This window comes from Falco rusticolus, chromosome 8 (assembly GCF_015220075.1).
Source record: "Falco rusticolus isolate bFalRus1 chromosome 8, bFalRus1.pri, whole genome shotgun sequence".
Classification (NCBI taxonomy): Eukaryota; Metazoa; Chordata; class Aves; order Falconiformes; family Falconidae; genus Falco; species Falco rusticolus.
This window is the reverse complement of record NC_051194.1, coordinates 28,509,134-28,528,574: the sequence shown is the minus strand read 5'-3', so window position 1 is coordinate 28,528,574 and position 19,441 is coordinate 28,509,134. Positions and strand designations below refer to the sequence as shown.

Genomic DNA, 19,441 nt, shown 5'->3' with positions numbered 1-19,441 from the left:
CCTGTATGGCATCTCCTCCAGGAGACTGGTGGGCATGGAAACCTCTTGTTTTCCCCGAGTACTTCAGCTAATCCAAATCTTCAGTGATTGAAGTCAGAAACACTACAGTTAAATATATCTGACATGAGAAGTGGATTGGAATTAAGTAGTCTTAAGCACTATATAATAAATAGGCTTGCTTGTCATCTTCAGTACGGCAACTTGAAATATTTTTAATCCTTTGGTTTACCTGCTCAAAAATCTGTATTGAATATTCCATACTGGGAGCCCTGGTTAGCAGCGCCAGCCTGCTCGGCATCGCCTGCCGGTGCGGCGCGTGCTTCAGGTACTCCTTAAAAGCAAATGTGGTGGATGGAGGTGTGTGACTGTGGGATTAGAACAGAGTGAAGGCTCCTTGCTGAGCAGTTCTCATACTAAGCTGAAGCACGCGTGCCCACGTTCAAGTTAAATCAGCTTGACACATTTTGAAAACATGAACTGTTTGTTCTTTTAAAAAAAAAAAAAAAAAAAAAACCAAAAACAAAACTACGAGGAAATGTGAATTGTTGTTGGGCAAGTAGTAGATGACGCTGCTGTTGCTGTGTCCCTGGGGAAATGCCCGGAGCTGGCTCCTGCAGCAGGCTCTCCTGGTCCACACCAGCACCCCATCCCTGCACCTGTGGGAGTCAGCGGGTGCTGTGGGGAGCAGCACCCACGTACTGCCCCGTGTGTGAGCAGGGGCATTTTGTCTGGCTTGGAGAGCCCCAAATCCTTTCCTGTGAGGAGGTACCCTAGAAGAGCTCAGGGTGGGTTGCGTTTCACCAGGGGCTTTTGAAATGTGGACGGAAGGGGGTGTAATTGCTGCCCACCCATCTAAAAACCTCATAACTGGGATGTTTATCTAGACCTGGCTGTCATGGCTGCTTAGGTGTTTACCACTTTAGTCACAGGGACAAAACCTAGGCTCGGAGCAATGCAAGATACCTACGGTGATGTTTCTGAGTCCCAGCTGGAGGCAAGGGAGAGTGGTTTGCTTTGGGCTTGCCTGGGACTGTCTGAGCTCTAGACTCTGAAAAATTGATGTATACAAGGGACATATATAGAGTCTGGGCACCTGAAATGCGCCCTGTGTCAGGTTCTGCACCCATCACCCTCTCCCCTGATGTGGCTGGGTGCTAGCACTGTGGATCCATTTAATCACCTCCATTTGGGAGCTGGCAGCATCTGTAGGATCTCTAGAAGAAAAGATCTCAAGTCTTGTTTCCTGGGAAGTAACGTCGGCTATAACAGAAGATACAAACCTGACCAATACTAGAAGATCTAAGCAAACATCTTAGTGACTTTAAGTGGTGGTGGTGGGGTTTGGCCATTTTTTATTTCAGGGCTAATTTAAATAACCTCCAAGTCTCATATTTCACTATTCTCTTTCTTGCCGATTTGGAACCAATTATAATGTATCACCTTCCAGGAAGATCACCAGCTTATGTGGAGCTGTTAAGATAAGGTAGCCAAAGCTTAATTGACTGCATAATGATGAAAGAGCCATGTACTGTCTGGGAATGAGGCAAGAGAATAGAGAAAACGGGATTTGCATCCGAGGGGGCGAAAATGTAGAGCTGCCAAGGGCAGATGCGCAGGGTGATGACTGAAGCACGAGATGCTAGTCTGGGATCAGGCTGCTAAGAAAACTGCCTTGTTTCCCAATGGCAGTTCAAGGTCAGAGGGGCAGGATGAGCGGTGGAATGTCAGACGTTTCAGAGGCAGCTTTTGCACAGTTGTGGCCAAACGGCGTTGTGGCAGTGCTTGCCTGCCGCAGTCAGCTTGTGTCCCGTGGTGTCCTGGGCTCAACCTCTGGGCAGGAGTCCCCAGCCCTGCCTGCTGCCGAGCCAAGGGACCGTGGTCCTCCTGTGTGCTGGCCCGGCGCTTCCCGCATCGCTCCTTTCCCTGTGGCTGGGAAAGGCAGCTGAGCCTTTTGGCTTAAGCAGAGAAATGCTTAGCGTAGTTCAGCTTCCCGTGGCTGGGTGAGGAATCATGGATATGTGTTTTTCATGGGACTCTTTAATGTATTTTCTTCACCCTAACTAGTGGTTTTTTTTCTCTGCTTTAATCTGAGGGCAGAACCAGGGAGAAGTGTCAGTAATGCAGCCAACTGTGTCAAACAGTTTCAGTACCATCAAACGGGAAGGTGCTGATACCTTTTGTGGTCTTGTTTTAGAGTTCTGCCACTCTTTATGTAGGTAGAAATTTTTTTCTTTGCAGTAAACTGTTTCACCCTGAATGTAATTGCTTTTTAATTGAGCTGCAGCTGGTGCTGGGTTTGTGCTGAGTTGGAGACTTAATTACATCTTTGGAAAAGCATTTTTTTTTTTTGTCATTTACACCCCGCCCCCCCCTTAAAATTTAGTCTGAGTGAGGTTCTTCCTTGAGAGTACCAGCAACTGGAGACTTGCTGCTGAAAACCCGCAGATATTTTGGAGAGCTGGGATGTGGCGGATGGCAGCAGTCCTGGTAGGCAGGTGCTGCCACACCGTGCCGCTGGCAGCATCCCGTGCAGTATCCGTCATTTCTGATGGCACATCTGAGCAGGCTTTGCAGACCCGTGCTCAGTGACCCTCCAAGTGAGGCGTGGCCTGATGGAAGTGGGATGTTTCATGACAACTCAACTCTTCTGTAAAACCAGTCCCTTGGATCCCTCTGTTGTGGAGCCAGCGTGTTCCTTGCACGTGCACTGAGCTGGGCTACGTAGGCAATAGGGAGCTGCCTGGTGAGATGTGGTTTAACTTCACTGGCTCCAGAGACCTGAATCCACCAGGGCTGTGACATAAATCTGCGATGTTTGTTTTTGTAGACCTGTTGAGGGGGTTACTCTAGCTCCTGGACTTTTGTCTAACATGGTACAGGTGATACCCTGTAAGTACAGCTTAGTGCCAGTTGCCAATATGTGAGAACTGTCACTTTATTTGCTAGTTTTAAAACAAAAAAGGAAGCAGCTTCCAACGGATGCTTGCAAGAGAGATGGAATGGTAAAGTCTAGTTTTTCAGATGAGACACGCTGCAGCTAAAAATCTACTTGATTGATGTGTGTTTTATTGAGCTACTTAGTATATTGTGACTTGTTACCATCTCTTCAACTGTGCATATTTGAATAGGGACAGTGGTAATGACAAATCATTATTATACTATAAATAAAACATTACCCAGATTATGCTGGTCAACAGAGCATAAAACAAATAGCAAATTCTAATGTCCTTGAATTACATTTAAAAAAAAAAAAAAAAAGGCAGCACAGGATTCAGATTCGCATTGAACACCTTTGCCCAGTTGTTGCAACCGGAAAAACTCTCATAGCAAGATTATTCAGGGCTTTGCTCTTCCAGTACTGCCTAGAAAACTTCCCCTAAAAAGAAAATGTAGCACCCCCAGGGAGCTCAGAGCAAACAATGCTCAGCTTTTGGCTTTTTTCGGTCTTGCTCGCTGCCGTAGTACAGCATGGCTGGTTGATGTAAGAGCTTGGGAATTGCCGGGCGGGCGGGGAGCCCCGGGTCCCAGTGCAATATCACCAGCGCCATGATGATGGAGAGGCTGCGGAGCTCATGGCAGGATCTGACCACTGGCTAGCGCTATGAGATGGAAAGGCCGAGGATCCAAAGGATGAAATTCTTGAGGGGAAAAGGAAAATGAAAAAAACCAAACGGAGTTACTTCCCTGTTCAAGTTGAAATGATGACAAGAGAAAAATACTGACTGCTGGTTCCCGCAGCACCGTACGGTGTGCTGTCTGGAGGAGAAAATCTGATGCTTATTTGTATAATGGATTAGCTTTTTATTGGGATTTTTTTAATATGTATATCCATGGGATGGGGAGAACAACGGCAAGTGTATTTAAGGAGCTTAAAAACGTATTTGCATTGATATAAATGCATACGAAACTATAATGTTGAGATTTGGATTGAAGTATGTCTATTTTAGATTAAGGTGCTGTGGTCATAAGTCATTATTGCCCATTTGGGGCACTTTCAAGAAACAGTATTTCATCTTCAAAATTTTTTATTTTAAAATCTTTTGAATAAGAGTCCTGAGAGGAAACACCATGGAAATTTGAAATTTGTCTAAAAATAGTCAGCTTTTACACAGGACTTTTTTTTTTTTTAAATATGGCCTGTTCTGTGTGAAATTATATCAAATTTAGTTCTCTTTACATGGCCAGTGTGAAATTTGACCTAACAAAGTGTGTCACTTTGGGTCATTGAATTGTATTTGGCTTACCTTGCTAGGTGTAAATAACTTATTAATCTGTTTTTTGATTGTGCTAAGACTGTAAACACTTTTTTTTTTTTTGCAGTGACTTTCTCAAAACTGATCTGAGAAAAGCCCAGCATAATGCTTTCAAGCTAATTTTTAACATATTGTGACTGGAACAAGCGCAGCGGCAAGTTCTGTGGCATGGTGGGTTTGGGTGCCGAGCGTCCCTCCTGCTCCGGGGGGTGGGCAGGAGGAGGGTGCTGCGAGCTTCTCCCATCGCCCCGGCATCAAAGCATGGGAATGCTGGTCAGACGCTGGTGCCGGGGGTTAGCTTCCCCCTGGGAAAACACTCGGACCGTGTTAAAGCAGCCGCTGAGTCTCCTTGGGCTTTCGCTGAGCCGTCCCATGTCGGCCAGGCATGGAGTGAGCCAGGCGGCTTCTCCATTGTTAGGTTTGGGGGCAGGGAAGCTCCTTGGTGGGACTTACTGGTGAGAGATGGCAGCTCTTCCCACTGCTCTGCCAGTTGGAGCTGTGTCCAGGGCAGGATGGGTATGGTCTGGCTTAACCCTCTCCTCCTCCTGCCGTCACAGGCTCCGTTCCTCCGCTGCTCCCCGTACCCAGCGCTGCAGCCATGGCGTGCTGGCACCAGCCCCAGCATCGCTCAAAGAGCCCGAGTGTTGTTTTAAGCCAAAAGCTGCCGGCTGGATGCATGTCTTCGCAGTGTCCAAGAAGCTCAGGTGCTAAACCTGTTGAAATACTTGTCCCTTGATTCATAACAGCTTTTCCATCTGAATCCCCAGGTGGCCCAGGCTCCGAGTGTTTCCAGAGCAACGTTTGGTAGCTCAAGGCCCTGGTTTGTCTTCCTGAGGTCTGGAAACCTCAGCCTGGGCCCTGGCTGGGCCTGGCGCCTGTTGTGCTGAGGAACTGAGCGAAGGCAGGATCGGCAGCAGGCTGCGCGTCTCCCAGCATCTTCCTGCTTGCAAACGTTTTCTAATTTGGAGTAACCTCTTTACTTTAAATGCACCTTGCGTAATTATTAAACAGTTTATGATTCTCAAAACATGTACTTCATTTCTCAGATATCGTGAAACTCCCTTGAACCTGTCCTGCCTGGGCTTGTAGCACACCTCAACATGGTGCGTGCTTAAATATCTCCTAGAAAAAACAAATTCCAGCTGAGGAAAAACGTTCAGTGGTGTGTTGCAGTGCCTTCGTTTTACTTTGTGTCTTTATATAGACAACATTTAAAAAAACCAACCAATATGCTACAAGCAAGTGCCAGATTTAGCAAACTCTCTTTATTTACATACAAATACATGTACACATATATTCTGTATATGTACACATATTTAAGTGTATATACATACATGATTTCCACATACTCTACAATAAATAGCATGTAGGGTTTTCTTTTAATTGCCTACAGTGCTGAGTAAAAATACATGGCAATAAAATCATGGCTTACAGCTAAGTTACAAAAGCACCAACCACTGAACTCATAGCAATAAATCCAAGCTTATATACAGCCAGAACGAGGACACGCTATACAGAATACAAAGTAGACCATCTTGTAGGAATCAACAGTAATAGACAAACTAAAAAACATCATTTAGACCAGGAGAGACTCTGTGTAAAATAAGATGAGGGAAAATATTTAGATTATTGATCAAACTAAACCACACATTAGAATTTGTCACCTAAAAAGAAAAACAAATTAGCCAGTTACTTGTATATTTTTAACAAGAGTAATTTTTTTGTATGACTCTTCACCAAGGAAATCAGAATTAATCTCATGAGTGAGTCCTTCTGAGCAATCATGGTCATTTGTCTGGGTGCACACCCCTGGAACAGAGTATTTTAATAGTACTTTGCTTAAGCTGTAACTTCCTGGACCCTGCACGTAAGTTTGATTGGAGGCAATATAAAGCACTTCCTCAGCCAGCTTCTCCCATGGGACCTGCGACATCAAACTGTCACAAAGGACTGTGACAGCAAATGGGCGGCAGCAGCAGCAGAATCAATACCCAACGAAAGCGTGGGGCGTTGATGCTTGAAGCGGCGGTGCTGGAGCTAACCACCGTGGGCTGTGGTGGGAGCGGCATCTGTCCTCTCGAAGCCAAACCCCAGCTGGACCCTCTGTTGTTACAAGTAAGGGTGGTGGAGGGTTCCTATTCTGTGCCTAGGGGAGAGGCTGGCTGAATATTTTAATATTGATAGTAGTTGTTGAAATCTGCTTTATGAGGCGAAGCTGCACAGATTTGTAGATTTTTGTTCTCTTTATCATTGCTTCAGTTTTGACTTCAGGTGTGCAATGCAGTACTGAGGAGGACAACCAGGTGCCGTTAAGCAGAAAGCCTGTTGTTCAGGTAGCATCCTTATGCTGGCACGTGTTTTTCTTGCTGCAATACAGTGCTAAGAGGGCTAGATAGCAAAATAATTACTTGCTTTTGCTGAAGCTAGACCGTGCTAAAATTCTCAGACTTAAACAGAGATTATCTTTTTTCCAAGGTATATATATTCTCTATCACTGTAAAACTAGTACCAGTGTATACGTAAACATTTGAGAAAAATCAAAACCAGTGGTGACCACAGAAGGAAGAAACGTACACCAAACCTGCTCACCTGGTGGGGCTAATGAACTAAAGCTCATCAATGTCTAATTACATCATTGCATATCCACGGGTAAGAAGTCTGAAGGAAGAACTACTCACTCCTCACTTCAATGAATACGTACAACTACTACAAGTCAAAAATGCAGATTCCTTTTTTTATTTCTGTCCTAGATATAGCACTTTCTCTTCGTGTTTGGACTTGATTCCTTGAGCCCTGTGTGTCTAACATTTTTTAGGAAACTAGTGGAAGAGCTGTTTTATTTGGATTTCGTATATAAGCACCTGGGATTCCACTTCATCATTTGTTCTTTAGATTGTCATCTAAAGTTCCCAGTAAGAAATAGGATCCTGCTAAGTGCTGCCGAATTCAAGTAAGACAACCTCTCTGCCATTGAGTCTAGTGTAAAAAAACCCTGATTTTCAAGATTGATGTTCATTACAGACATAATTTTGTTTGATTTTTGTTATGCATCTGCCTAGTAGTTCCCTTATTGATGACAAGAGTGCTAAAATGCAATGGTCTCAAATGAAAATGATCATTACAGAAATAGTTTGATTATTTACGATACAGCACAAACACAGCTACAGTTTTTAAAGACTTTTTAACCTGATAGGAAAACATATTCTTCTCCAAAAGGTTAATGGAAATGCTTATTTTTGTGACTGATGCTGTATCTCTACCATTACCCACGATCATATCAGCCAGAGGACAAGTATGGAGTCTCACTATGGTAATTATAATCAGGACAGACCTTTTGCACCAGTTTGTAGTCTACACTGTAAAAAGCAATGTAAATGCAGATGACTTTAAATGGTTTGGAACACAACCAGGAGACATGGCTTTGGGTCTGCTCTTGATAGCAGATCTTTGAAGGGTCAAAATTGCACAAGGCAGTTTTTTTAGCGCGGTCTGTTTTTTCGTACTCGATTCGGCAATTGAAGGACTTGGATTCCTTGGTCTCCAGTGTTGACTGTGGGGATGATTCAAACTCAACCACCTTGGAAGGTGGCACCAGGCTTACAGAAACATTGCCCAGACCTGTGGAGTTATGTCGGAAATAAACACTGAAGGTCCCGTTGCCGTGATCAACGATTTTCCCTGTGATCAGGAGGTTCAGCTTAACAGTTTTGATGTTAGAGTGGAAGTCGCCCCATCCAAACATTTTCTTGAATTTCCCAGTTTTTACTATAGGTCTACGTTTAGTTCGTGCGAGAGATTCCTGAACCTCCGTGATGTTGGACAACCAATCCCAAAAGTTTTCTATGCTGTCTGAGTAGGACACTTGGCCGTGTTTCAGTACTGGAGATGGCTTAACAAACAGGCGTAAAGGATTGATGATCCTGGAATGGACCACGTTGTCAACCAGTGTCTCTGCAGCATCCTTGTCTTCCCAATCCAGCACGTCTGTGGCTTGTACGACTTGATTAGCGTCACAAAATACCTGTTTCAAAACAGAAGGAAAGAGTTGTATAAAGTGTGAAAATAAAACAGTCAAGATACAAAAGGAGCCATTAATATTTATTCTCACACCAATAGGGTCTGAACCAGTCCAGTCATGTGGACTACTCTAGTGCGTAATTGCTGCCCCACGAAAGCTCAAGGACTTTACTCAAAATGGCTTGTAGAGAATGCAAAAAGCTCAGTGGAAGCCATCCACTGGGACAAATGGGTAAACCTCTGGTCAGGGGCTGTGATGTGCGAGGGCAGACGGGCACCCTTTGCTCACGGGTGTGTTAGATGAAAACATGCTGAAGTAAGCTGGAAAACCTGAAGAGCAAAGTGGCACCACTGCTAAAAGACGGAGTGAAATAGAGTAGCAGAATTTTCCATTCCCCTTTGTTTTTTTGCCCCACTTAACCTCCCAACTGGTTTAGGCTTGAAAACCCTGTCTTACCTAGCTGCTCCTGGTGGTGTAATTGTGCACCAAAATGTTTATTACACATTTGCCTTTTCGGGTGTTGTCTTTTCCTTTTTTTCCACACTTGGCACACCCATTTGTGCTGTTAGTTTGAGATGGATGATGAAAATGACCATATTCTTGGTGTGTTGGTTTCAGTAGCTAAACTGCCTTCCTAGAAGGCCCAGCCTTCAAGAAGTGCTGAGTGATCCCAGCTGTGCAGCCCATCTCATTTTTCAGAAACATGGCTAGGCTGAGCTAAGTCTAATGCAAAATTGGCTGTAATCAGAAAGCAAGTAACTACTTCTGGTAGTGACAGAATGGTGTTAGTTTCAGAATCAAACGCGCAGGTCTCAGTAAGTAGCAATTTCCAATTTAATGTGGAGAAGCCCATGTGCATTCTAACTGTATGCTCAGAGATGTCCCGTTGAAAATGCAGAACTTGAGTGTATGCGCAAGGTCAGAAGCAGGATCCCTGTTTCAACAGACTAGAAATGATCATCTAACTTTTTCTTGTTAGGTCCTTTAAAGCTTGAATGTAAGTTTTAGAGAACGTGTTTTTAGGCTTTGTTCTGTTCAGGACTGTCTTATGCTATCACCCTAATGTACAAAGAAAAACTTTTCCAGCTGCACTATTCTTATAAAATGTGTGAACAGAATGGTGCTTAAAGTGGAAAGAATAACGAGCGGTGCTGTGCTGCCCTCCCACCCAGCAAAAACCAGCTGCTGCCTCTTCCGCCTGGCAAAACGCTGCTCCCGCTTCACCATCGAGCTTGCGGTGCCAGGACCCGGGTGGTCGGCTCCCAGCATTACTGCCATGCAGGATGATGTGTTGACTACCCAGGAGGCAACCGCAGCCAGGCTACGGGGAGGGAGTTTGCCTAAAGCAGCTGAAACACCAGGCACTGACACTGAATTCATGGGGTGGGATTCTGTGCTGCTTGTCTCACTAGGGAAACTGCAGCGCTGGGCTTGCTTTTCCCTCTGCTACTGCTCCCAAAGGCGTCTTTCATGCCCTAGCAGTACTTAGTTTCTACAATATTCAATTGTTACTTCTGTAGTTTTTGATTTTTCGTTTCCTCATCTGGCAAAGATCAGAAACTCTAAACCTTATCTTCCAGCGATAGGCTCCAAACGCGAACCCAAACCCACTCACCGCATCTTCTTCCTCATTAACCCTAATGTGGTAATTAAGATCCAATGTTGAAAGGCGGCCACCACGGCAATGGGCACACCTCAAATGTTGAAAGGCAGCCACGGCTATCGCTAAATCAATCGGCAGCTGGATGGGAATGTAGCGGTCAGGTGTGTCTCTGCAGAAATACGTTAGTTTCTTTTTCAGATTAGAAAGAGGGGGAAAAAAGACAGCAGTGATCAGTCTCAGCCCGAGACCTTGCACGTCAGCTCCCTGCCTCCACGCTACATTTTTTATGGCTGAGCTATGAACCCAGAAAAATAGGAGAATCTAATGGAAACAGTGACAGATGTTTATCTGTACCAGCACAAATAGCGCTGTCATAACGATGCTGGGGGAAGCATCGTTTCCGCTGTGATGGAAAGCTCCTGGTGAAGCAATGTCATGTTTATGCATGGTTCTTCAGCCACTTCTGAGCCTGCTCGCAAGCTCAAAATCAGCTGGGTGATGCTAGGAACAGCTGGCCATCGCCACTGCCAGACATACAGCTCCCCTGCTGCGGAGAAGTCACTCTGTTCAGATGAAACAAGAACTGATGCACACATTCACCCATCCTTCACCCCAAAACTGACCTGAGGCCTTCAGAATCACAAAAAAAAGAGGCTTTGCTGCTGCATTTCTAGATCCTAGCTGGAACCGGGGGCCTGGCAGTGCTGAAATAGCAGAAACTTTTCTCTGTGTTTGCATGGCTAAATGCTGTGCTGCTGGAAATGCCAAGGACCGTTCAAAACCGTGGGCACCTATAGTCAGTATTGCTGTTAGCCACTGAGCCTGGGGCAAATGGCGACTGGAAATTTTAAGGAGAAATCCATAGAAATCAAGCTGGTTCACAGGGGGTTCTGACTTTTCTTGTGTCTGCACCCAGCTCTGCCTGTCCTCTGGCAAGGGCACAGGAGCGCACACACACACAATTGTCCTTCTGGGCTACTTTTCTTTTGCAATGTTTATTGAAATCCGTGCAATGGCTCTTTGGCTTTTCTCCCCTCTCCTTTTATGAAGAGATCTAGAGGGCATTGAGTCATGTGTTACTGGTAATACTCAACGTATGTCTCTTCAGGGGGCTTTCACTCCAAATGAGATAGCAGAGCATTGCATTCTGAACTGCTTTTTTCAGAAGGCTCTGATATAAAAAGAAGAAATATGTAGGTATAACGTTCGGGATGGCTGAAGGGTGGGAAACAAACGCACGCTGGAACTGGGTGGCTGATTGCATTGATAAGGTATTAGGGCACAACTATTTCAAAACCACGATGGTGGAACTGCAGAGTTGCATCATGCTAAACTACTACTTTTAATTATCTATGTGTTATACCGAACGAGGTGTACTCACAAGATAATGAAATGTCCCGGAGCTACAGTGATGTGAACTATTTGCGTGGTGACGAAACAACTTTCATAATATGGGAACATGAAATCATTAATATGTTGAATTACAAAGTTGTAATATTCCTGTTTATGGCTTCGACAGCAATCACTAGCCACTGTTGAAAGTTGTATCCTACGCTCAACCTGAGCAATTTTTTCCTCCTCCTCTTTGAAATGGTTTGCAGACTGTAGGATGCTCGTCTTGTGCAGCCTTAATTCTTGACTCTGCTTCATCCTACCGCTGTCTTGTTTCACTGACTTCATTATAGGAACGGGATCCAGAGGCTGACAGCATTGCCAGCTCAGTCGGTTGCAGGGAAGGGGACTTTACAGGCTCCAGGTAGTACATTTGTTGTGTTTTGCAAATGTTCAGTGAAATGGTACCTAACAAAGAACCACCTGGTTCTGCTCAGTGCCCAGCGCAGGAGCAGGAATGAGGGTGCATTGTTCAGAAATGTGAATAATATTTGTGCTTTTTTAATGTAAAACCTTTTTTGTGCACGTGCAGATTTGATTTTTTTTTCTTTTTGTATTTTGAATAAAGCTGTCTGCAACATAAGAGAATTGAACTCCAACGCTTCATTTTTCTCTGTACCTTGCAAAGGCCCTTTCCTTGATGACAGCTTTTTGCTATTAGCAAGGATGGGCCGATGCTCTTTGTTCAGCTGTTTATTCATGTTGGTTAGCAATTTCCGGGCAATAAAAAAATCTGTATTAAAAGAATGCAGCACATGCTGGAAAAAAATTACTTCCTCAGCATCTTTCTATTTCACTATAATGCTTCTCTATAGTGGAAAATATTGCTAGCATGGTATTTGAAAAATACTAGCTTAGGGAAGTTAGTGTATACATTTAAATGGATGGCTATTGCTGTAGTTCTTCTCTGCTGCACCTGCATTTTCCCATTCCCTCCAAACCATCAATTTCCAAACAGAAGAAATCACCTAATCTTTTTGCATATTGCAGAGGCTGTAAAATGTCACCCCGTTACCCTAAAGTTTCCATTCGGCTGTAGATATTTTCCAGTAAAAAGCATAATCCTGGACCTGTTGAGAAGTACGGGATCCATGACGTGCCTTGTTGTTTCCTTTTGCTACGTTAACCACAAGCACAGCTCAAACCAAGGATACTGGCGTTTATATTTATGGAGTTTTAAACTTCAAACCATTGGTTCTTCCTGCACGCTCCTCTGAAAGATGCTGATGGCCCTTCAAAACCTTTCTCTTCCATGGGTGATCCTGACCGTGGTAGGACAGAATAAGCTTAAATAACGTTCCCTGTGAAGTATTTTTGAGAAATGAGCCTGCCTTGATGAGACACCGGTGTCACTAAATGTGATATTTTCTCTAATTGCCCAAATAAATTTGGGTTCATCTGGAAGTTGCTCCCGTGCCTTTCTCTGTGGGCAAGGCACTAAATAAAAGCAGGTGTACCTGTGCAGGAGTTAATTGTTTTGATGCTTTGAGAATTTTATCCAGGTTATTCATCAATCACCAGCAATCATTTCTATAGCTTCACCCCTGCCAGGAATCATTTAAAAACTCTCGGCAATTAGCTGAAATAAATAGGTCTGGTGGGATAAACAGCTCTGAAGCACCATGTAGCCACTCCCTGGTGCTGCTGTGAGCCTTTTATCCCACCAGTGGGGAGGAAGGGGTGGCAGGAGCGAGGTAGTACCCAGTAACCTCCTCCAGCCCCCAGTTTCACCAGTGAAAAACTCATACTGGGGGAGGCTTCCAGTGGTCTCGCTTTCTGCTACTTCTATCCCTCAGGCTGTATCTCATGGGTTTATGTTTGTGTCACCGCTGCAGCAGCCCAGGATACTTCTCTGGCTTCCTTGTGCTAATTTCAGCTCCTTACAAGCTGTGTGCTGCACGGATAACGCAGCATCATTGAGCAGCTGCACAAAAACCTCAGTCTGAAGGGGGGGGGGCAGGGGGGGCAAGAGAAATAGCTCTGCTTTGTCTGTTTGAAAATTCAACGATTTCAACACATTTATCAAATTTTAAATAATTTATGCCTTGACAGCCCTTACCAATTTTGCAAAGCACACACATTAACCGGATACAATGATCTCATATTAGCTTTTTCAGCATCTTGCACTGGAGCTCAGAAAGATTAATAAAAACTCAGCCCATCATCAATTAAATGGAAAAACATAAAATTGTGTTCCATTATAGCCTTTTTTTTTTTTTTTTCCCAGAAAATGATGACAGGTTCTAATAATTCATCACAACAAGCTGAGCTTGAACTTTACTGATTATTAAATACGTTTTTCCCAAAGGCAGAGGCCATGATGGGTTTTATGGCAGCAGATGTGATCGCTGTCAGGAATGCTTCAAGGAATTCAGGAATTAAGCAACATCTTCTTTCAGCAGGACTGTATAAAAGAGCCGTGTTTGTTCCATCTAGTCACAGCCTTATTTTTCAGGATAAGCCCGCTTGCTTTCATAATTGTAAGGTGGATTAACTTTCATTTAGCACTGCAGCTTTTCCTGGGAATGAAAGCTGTGAATTAACAACTTGGGGTACCACACACAAAAATCCTTAAGGATGCCTCGATCTTCAGCTGCCCAAACACAAGCTCAGGTTTTTGCTTGGAAACTCTTGGGGTTTGATCCCTTCTCCCAAGCTTTTGGATTTCCCTTGAGGAAACAAAATGGTGCAGGTCAGCCTGCCCCAAGAAACAAGGCATTGCTTTGCACTGAATCAAAAAGAGTTTCATTTCCAGACAGGTCCTGGCACTTGCATTGATTCTGGCTCCCCCTGACCTTGCAGTCAGCTGCAGCCCCCAGCCCCCTCGTGCCAGGGTGAATTAGATGGCAGTAGCTGCAGCAGGTGAAAATGGGGTGTGCTCTGCTTTTAGGCAGCGTGCAACATCCTGCCACGGTTTGGAGTTTGTGGCTTTTCTCAGAAGGTGTATTTTAAATAAGATAAATACAGAGGAGTTGATATAAGCTACTTATGAGAAATTGTTTTTGTAAGGTAAAAAGTGTCTGTGAATACCTGAAGGCCTGACAGCAGGGTAGGTGGCTCTCATACTGGGAAAATAACGAGCTCCAAAGAAATACGACTTCTGTATTTTATTTCAGTTGTGAAGAAAGTGGAACAATGACTTGAGATATTTGAGATGAAGGTGCTGCTAAAACATATTTGGCTGTTTGCTTTACTTCCTGAGCTGAATTCTTCTGCCGTGGTTATGGTGCAGTTGATGAAGGACCCTGAGGTGCTCAGGGTGACTGTCCCCTTCCCGGTGGGTGGCCAACTCCCAGCCAGCCCAGGGGGCTGCAGGCTGCCGAGGATGCTCCTGGTGATGCCACCTGCGTGGCAGCCCAGGCTGACCCGTGAGGGGTCTGTGAGCCTTCCATGTGGCACTAAGCTGGTGGGAGGGAACAGGGATTTACTTTTGCCAAACTTCAAGAAATGAAAGAAATGACAAAAGACATCTAGACATCTCAGCTGGAGGTTGAGAGCAGAGTCTTTGTGTCCTACATGGCTCTGAAGCAGCGCTTGCAGTTTGCAGCCTGGAAGAAAGGAGAGGTGCGAGCAGCACATGGGCAAAAGCAGGACCTGAATATTACTGAAGGTCCTGCCCATTAGCTTGATTAGTTGAACAGCCCCAGTTTCATTATGCATTTGTCAAAAGCTGGGAATTAATTATTTCTCCATGTAAATGAAGAGGCTACACAGAAATTGCCGTCACCATTTACCCATGCTAATGGGGACAGTGGGATTTGAGTATTTGGAAGAGCGGCTGAACCTTGTAATGGAGAGTGCCCTTGCTCTCCAGGCACCCGAAACACTTTCCTACAGTTGTACAACCTCTCCCTTGCTAAACTGTAAATAAATAAATACAGCTCGTTGTTGTGCCTGGCTTTCTCTCTCCTGTGGGTAATGACAGACACTTTGAAATACTCTGGTGCAAAGATAAAATTATATTGGAAACTCAGAGTTCACCTCCTTGATTTCTGTCTCATTTTAAAATGGATCCTCAAGAAAGGCTATGGGGTTCTGCCTGCTGATCGCAGCAAAGATATCCTTTATGGGGGGAACTGCAGAGCAGGGAGTGTGTTGTCAGAAGCACTGCTGATCTCTAGCTGGACGGTGGCAGTGTACCCCGACTTCTCAAAATCCCTCTATCATGTGAGGGAGGCTGCAATTTGTAAAGTTTTAAAGGATCAAACAGCTGTTGCTACTTTCTTTCACTCAGGAAAGGTGGACAGAAATCCCCTGTTCAATAGCTAATATAATTGAATTGCTTTAACAATTTTGTCCTGTCTCCTGTAGTTGAAACGAAAATGACAAGCTGCTTCAGCAGACAAAAAAAGCCTTCATGATCGAACCTTACAGCCCATTAAATTTTCTGCTTGTAAATGTATCCCACAAAGAAATTCCCCCCCTGCAGAGGGATGCTGTACTAGAAGGGGAGTGATCGTTGCTGTACCGCTACATCCTGCCATCAGTGACTGGTGATGGGGCTTCCTCCAAAGCCATCGTGCTTCAGCATCACCGGGAAAGCACCCAAGCGGTGCAAGTGGAAAATGACAGAAAGAAAATGAGGAATGGCAGACTAAAACTATTTATCAATATATTAATTGTGAATATTAATACTTTCTGACATATCATTGTCTGAAAGTCAACTAATCCTGCTAAACACAAGTACACACTTAAAATACCTGAAAAAGAAGTGACAATAAGGGTAAGGTTGAAGCTTTCACTGATGTTTTAGCCTTTCACCTTTCAGGAGTTTCAGACTGTCACAGAAGGCAAGTCAGAAAACACAAATTGGAAACATGAAAGCCAATATGCGACTCAGCACTATTTTTCCATCCTATAACATGGCAAATTCCTCTTCTGCTCTCACGGCAGGTGCGCAGGAAGCTAATGAAGTGTGGTTCACGGCACACCGCTGAAAGGTGCTTTGCCATTTTTCCTCAAAAGATCTGAGAGAGGAAGATCTCTATCTACATCTGTACATACCTAAAGGCTAGGCAAGGTGACAGGTAGAAATCTTTAATGAGAGTATGAGATGATAACATCCAAATAACCCACAGACAAAAATATGAATCTAAAATGCAGGGTATGTTGGGAGAAGTTCCAATTCAGGAGATGATTTCATTGCATATTTTTCAACAAAAGATACTTCAAACTCAGTAGAATATTTTACAGGGGGAAAAAGCACTTTAAAATTCTCCAATTTGTGTGAGAAAGCGAAAAAGTATTTTACTAAAGCAGCACTTTAGTAAAGAAAAAAATTGGGAGGAAGAAGAAGCAGACAAGAAAAGAGTGAAAATTTAAAATAAAGCCTGCAAAGATTTCCTTTTTGAAAAATATATTTGTGGAAAGCATGTGCCATCTTTCCCACAAACCCGACAAGTAGTTTTAGCTTATCTGAAGTGTTCTCTCTCACCTCAATTGGATAAATTGCTTAGAGCATAGATAGTTTTTAAATTATATCCATGCATTGAATTGATCTACCTTTTTGCTGAGAGAACAGAAAATTTGTTCTGAGAAATGCTTCTTGCCAAAAAATGTACACCAGTTCTGTTCTGGAAGACTTCACTTCTTTCTACCTGTTTGTTTTTTTCCCCCCTAAATTTAAAAAAGAGATCTTCCAGATGAAAAATAGGTATCTTATTTGTATGTTTGTAGAGGAACAACTCTTATAAACTTGTCTGATATTATCAAGTAGTTTTTCTCTTTGCTGTATGTGAGGCATCCAGCTCCTCTTGAAGGGTGGAGAAGTAACATATATGTAAGCCATTCCGTGAATGATCTGAAAAAAACTGTTGTACAAAAATACCTAATTAAGTTATGATAGATATAAAATGCTTAGGTTTATATATATATATATATGAAAATGTATTAAATTTTAGAGAATATTTTTTGGTGCATAACAGGACAGGCAAGGAAATGCTGTCGTGGAGTGGGGCAGTGACCTATCTAACTGGCTAACCGTGTCTTGAACCGTGTTAGAGATCAACTGTCCTTCAGCAAGTACAATAAAAAGGTCATTGAGTCTATGCCATACTAATGGAATAATCTCGATAGGGGGGACTTCTGAAGGACTTCTGCAGACAGATGGCTAAAAGCTGAAACTCTGACTTCAAAAATCAATGTGCGTTTATTTCAAGAACAGTTTCTAAGCCCTGTAACTGGAAGGGGTAAGATGAAACCTGAGCTGAGCCTGTGGGTTCCTGTTTGGCAATGGCTTGTGTCTTCTGGCTGTCCGAGCGCGTGTCAAGGCTGTGGTGTGAGGGACGTTGCTTTTGGCAGGGGTCTTCAAGCAGGTACCTCTAGGTTTTTGTTTCTGCTCTACACACAACCCTCTCCCTAGACCTGGTATGACCATGGTGCCCGATGCAAATGAGATCAAGGTAATTGTCCATCTTTAAGAAGAAAACGCAATTCATGTTCTGACAACACATATAAAGGAACTGATTTTCAGGTGGTTTTTGAGTCAATGGCTACATTTCCTTGACATTTAAGCTGCACCCTTGGTATCTATTTTGCACTAAGCTTCACTGGTGCTATGGACATGTATTGTCTTATGAGACTGAAAATGGTGCTTTTGGGATGAAGAGCTGGCATTTAGTTATTTTTAGAAGACATTCCTGTTCTCCTGGAAAGCTTGTGAGATGTCCCAGATGTTTTAAATCTCGCCATCCCACTTGCAGACGCTGCTCATAGAAACATAGCATCATTTAGGTTGGAAAAGACCTTTGAGATCACCGAGTCCAACGATAAACCTTACGCTACGAAGTCCACCACTCAACCACGTCCCTAAGAACAGTAGCATCTTGCATGACCAAAATCTGAGCAAGCCTCCTTTTACTGCAAATTGAAACATGAAAACTCAACTCCTTCGCCAAGACAGCACCTGCTGACCATCCGTCTGTTGAACTTTACAGTTAATAATTTTCCCTTCTGCTTATTTCTTTAATGCCTGGGAGATTTCGCTTTACGTTTGCTAAGATCAGTTCATTAAAATACTAATTTCAAGCTGTAATTATCTGTTGGTGAGCACTGCCGCTTGAACCAGCGGTAGCACTCTGTCGTGGCTTAACCCCAGCCGGCGTCTAAGTGCCATGCTCGCACACCCCTTGGTGAGATGAGGAGGAGAACTGGGAAAAAGGTAAAATCTGTCATTGAGATAAGAAGAGTTTAATAATTGTAATTAAATAAAATATACTACTATTACTACTACTACTACTACTAATGATGATAATACTAAAAGGAAAAGGGAGACCACAAAAAGAGAGAGAGAAATAAAACCTAAGGAAGAGGAGTGATGCACAGTGCAGTTGCTCACTGCCCGCTGACCGATGCCCAGCCGGTCCCCGAGCTGGCAGCCCCCGGCCAACCCCCCCAGTTCATACCCTGGCCATGACGGTCTGTGGGATGGAACATCCCTCTGGCTGGGTCGGGGCAGCTGTCCTGGCCACGCTCCCTCCCGGCTTCTCGTGCCCCTCCTGGCTGGCAGAGGTGGGACACTGAAAGTCCTTGACTCAGGGTGAGCACCGCTCAGCAACAGCTACAACCCAGCCTGGTGTTATCCCCATCCCAAACCCAAACACAGCCTGTGCCAGCCACTGGGAAGAAAATTAACTCTATCCCGGCTGAAACCAGGACACGCTGATACGGTCTCATGCCAGGAGAGTTCACAGTTGCTTGGGTCCCTTGGCATTCCTGGCAGGCGTCACTGCGCACTTGGCTAGAGGCAGGCTGGCAAGGATTTTTTGGGGGGAATGTTTTAAGAATCACAGTTAACCACCGAGACTATTTTATGTGGTAGGGAAAGCACATTAACAGAAAACTGCTGTATCCATTAGAAATGAACCTGATCTTACTGAAGTTGTCATCGAGGTTTTGTGTGCCTTGTAAATTTTAAATTAAAAATCAGTTATGGAACAGCCCTTAATCTCCTCTTCAGAGCTGATTCATATTTGGATACCAGCTCTGAGACCCTGCGTGACCTCCCTCCCCACTAAGTACGACACAGCAAAGGCTGATTTTTCTATCTTCCTACTCACGTGCCATTATTCAATTTTTTACTGCATTATGAAGAAGAGTTTTAATAATCGAGCCAGATTAAATGCATAAAAGGATGCTTCTGACAAGTTAGAAACAGAGAAGCTGTGCATTTCTAGC

The 19,441-nt window shown here is 44.0% G+C and overlaps 1 protein-coding gene across 1 annotated transcript in view; it reads right to left on the bottom strand.

Annotated features, from left to right (window-relative positions):
* Positions 1 to 4,316: 4,316 nt before the first annotated feature.
* The window catches only part of NXPH2 (neurexophilin 2), a 42,014-nt gene continuing 26,889 nt past the window's right edge, over positions 4,317 to 19,441 (bottom strand). The window contains exon 2 of the mRNA XM_037398531.1: positions 4,317 to 8,274. Within this exon, the coding sequence (XP_037254428.1) occupies positions 7,531 to 8,274 (744 nt within the window). The 3' untranslated portion in view covers positions 4,317 to 7,530. The remainder of the gene's footprint in view (positions 8,275 to 19,441) is intronic.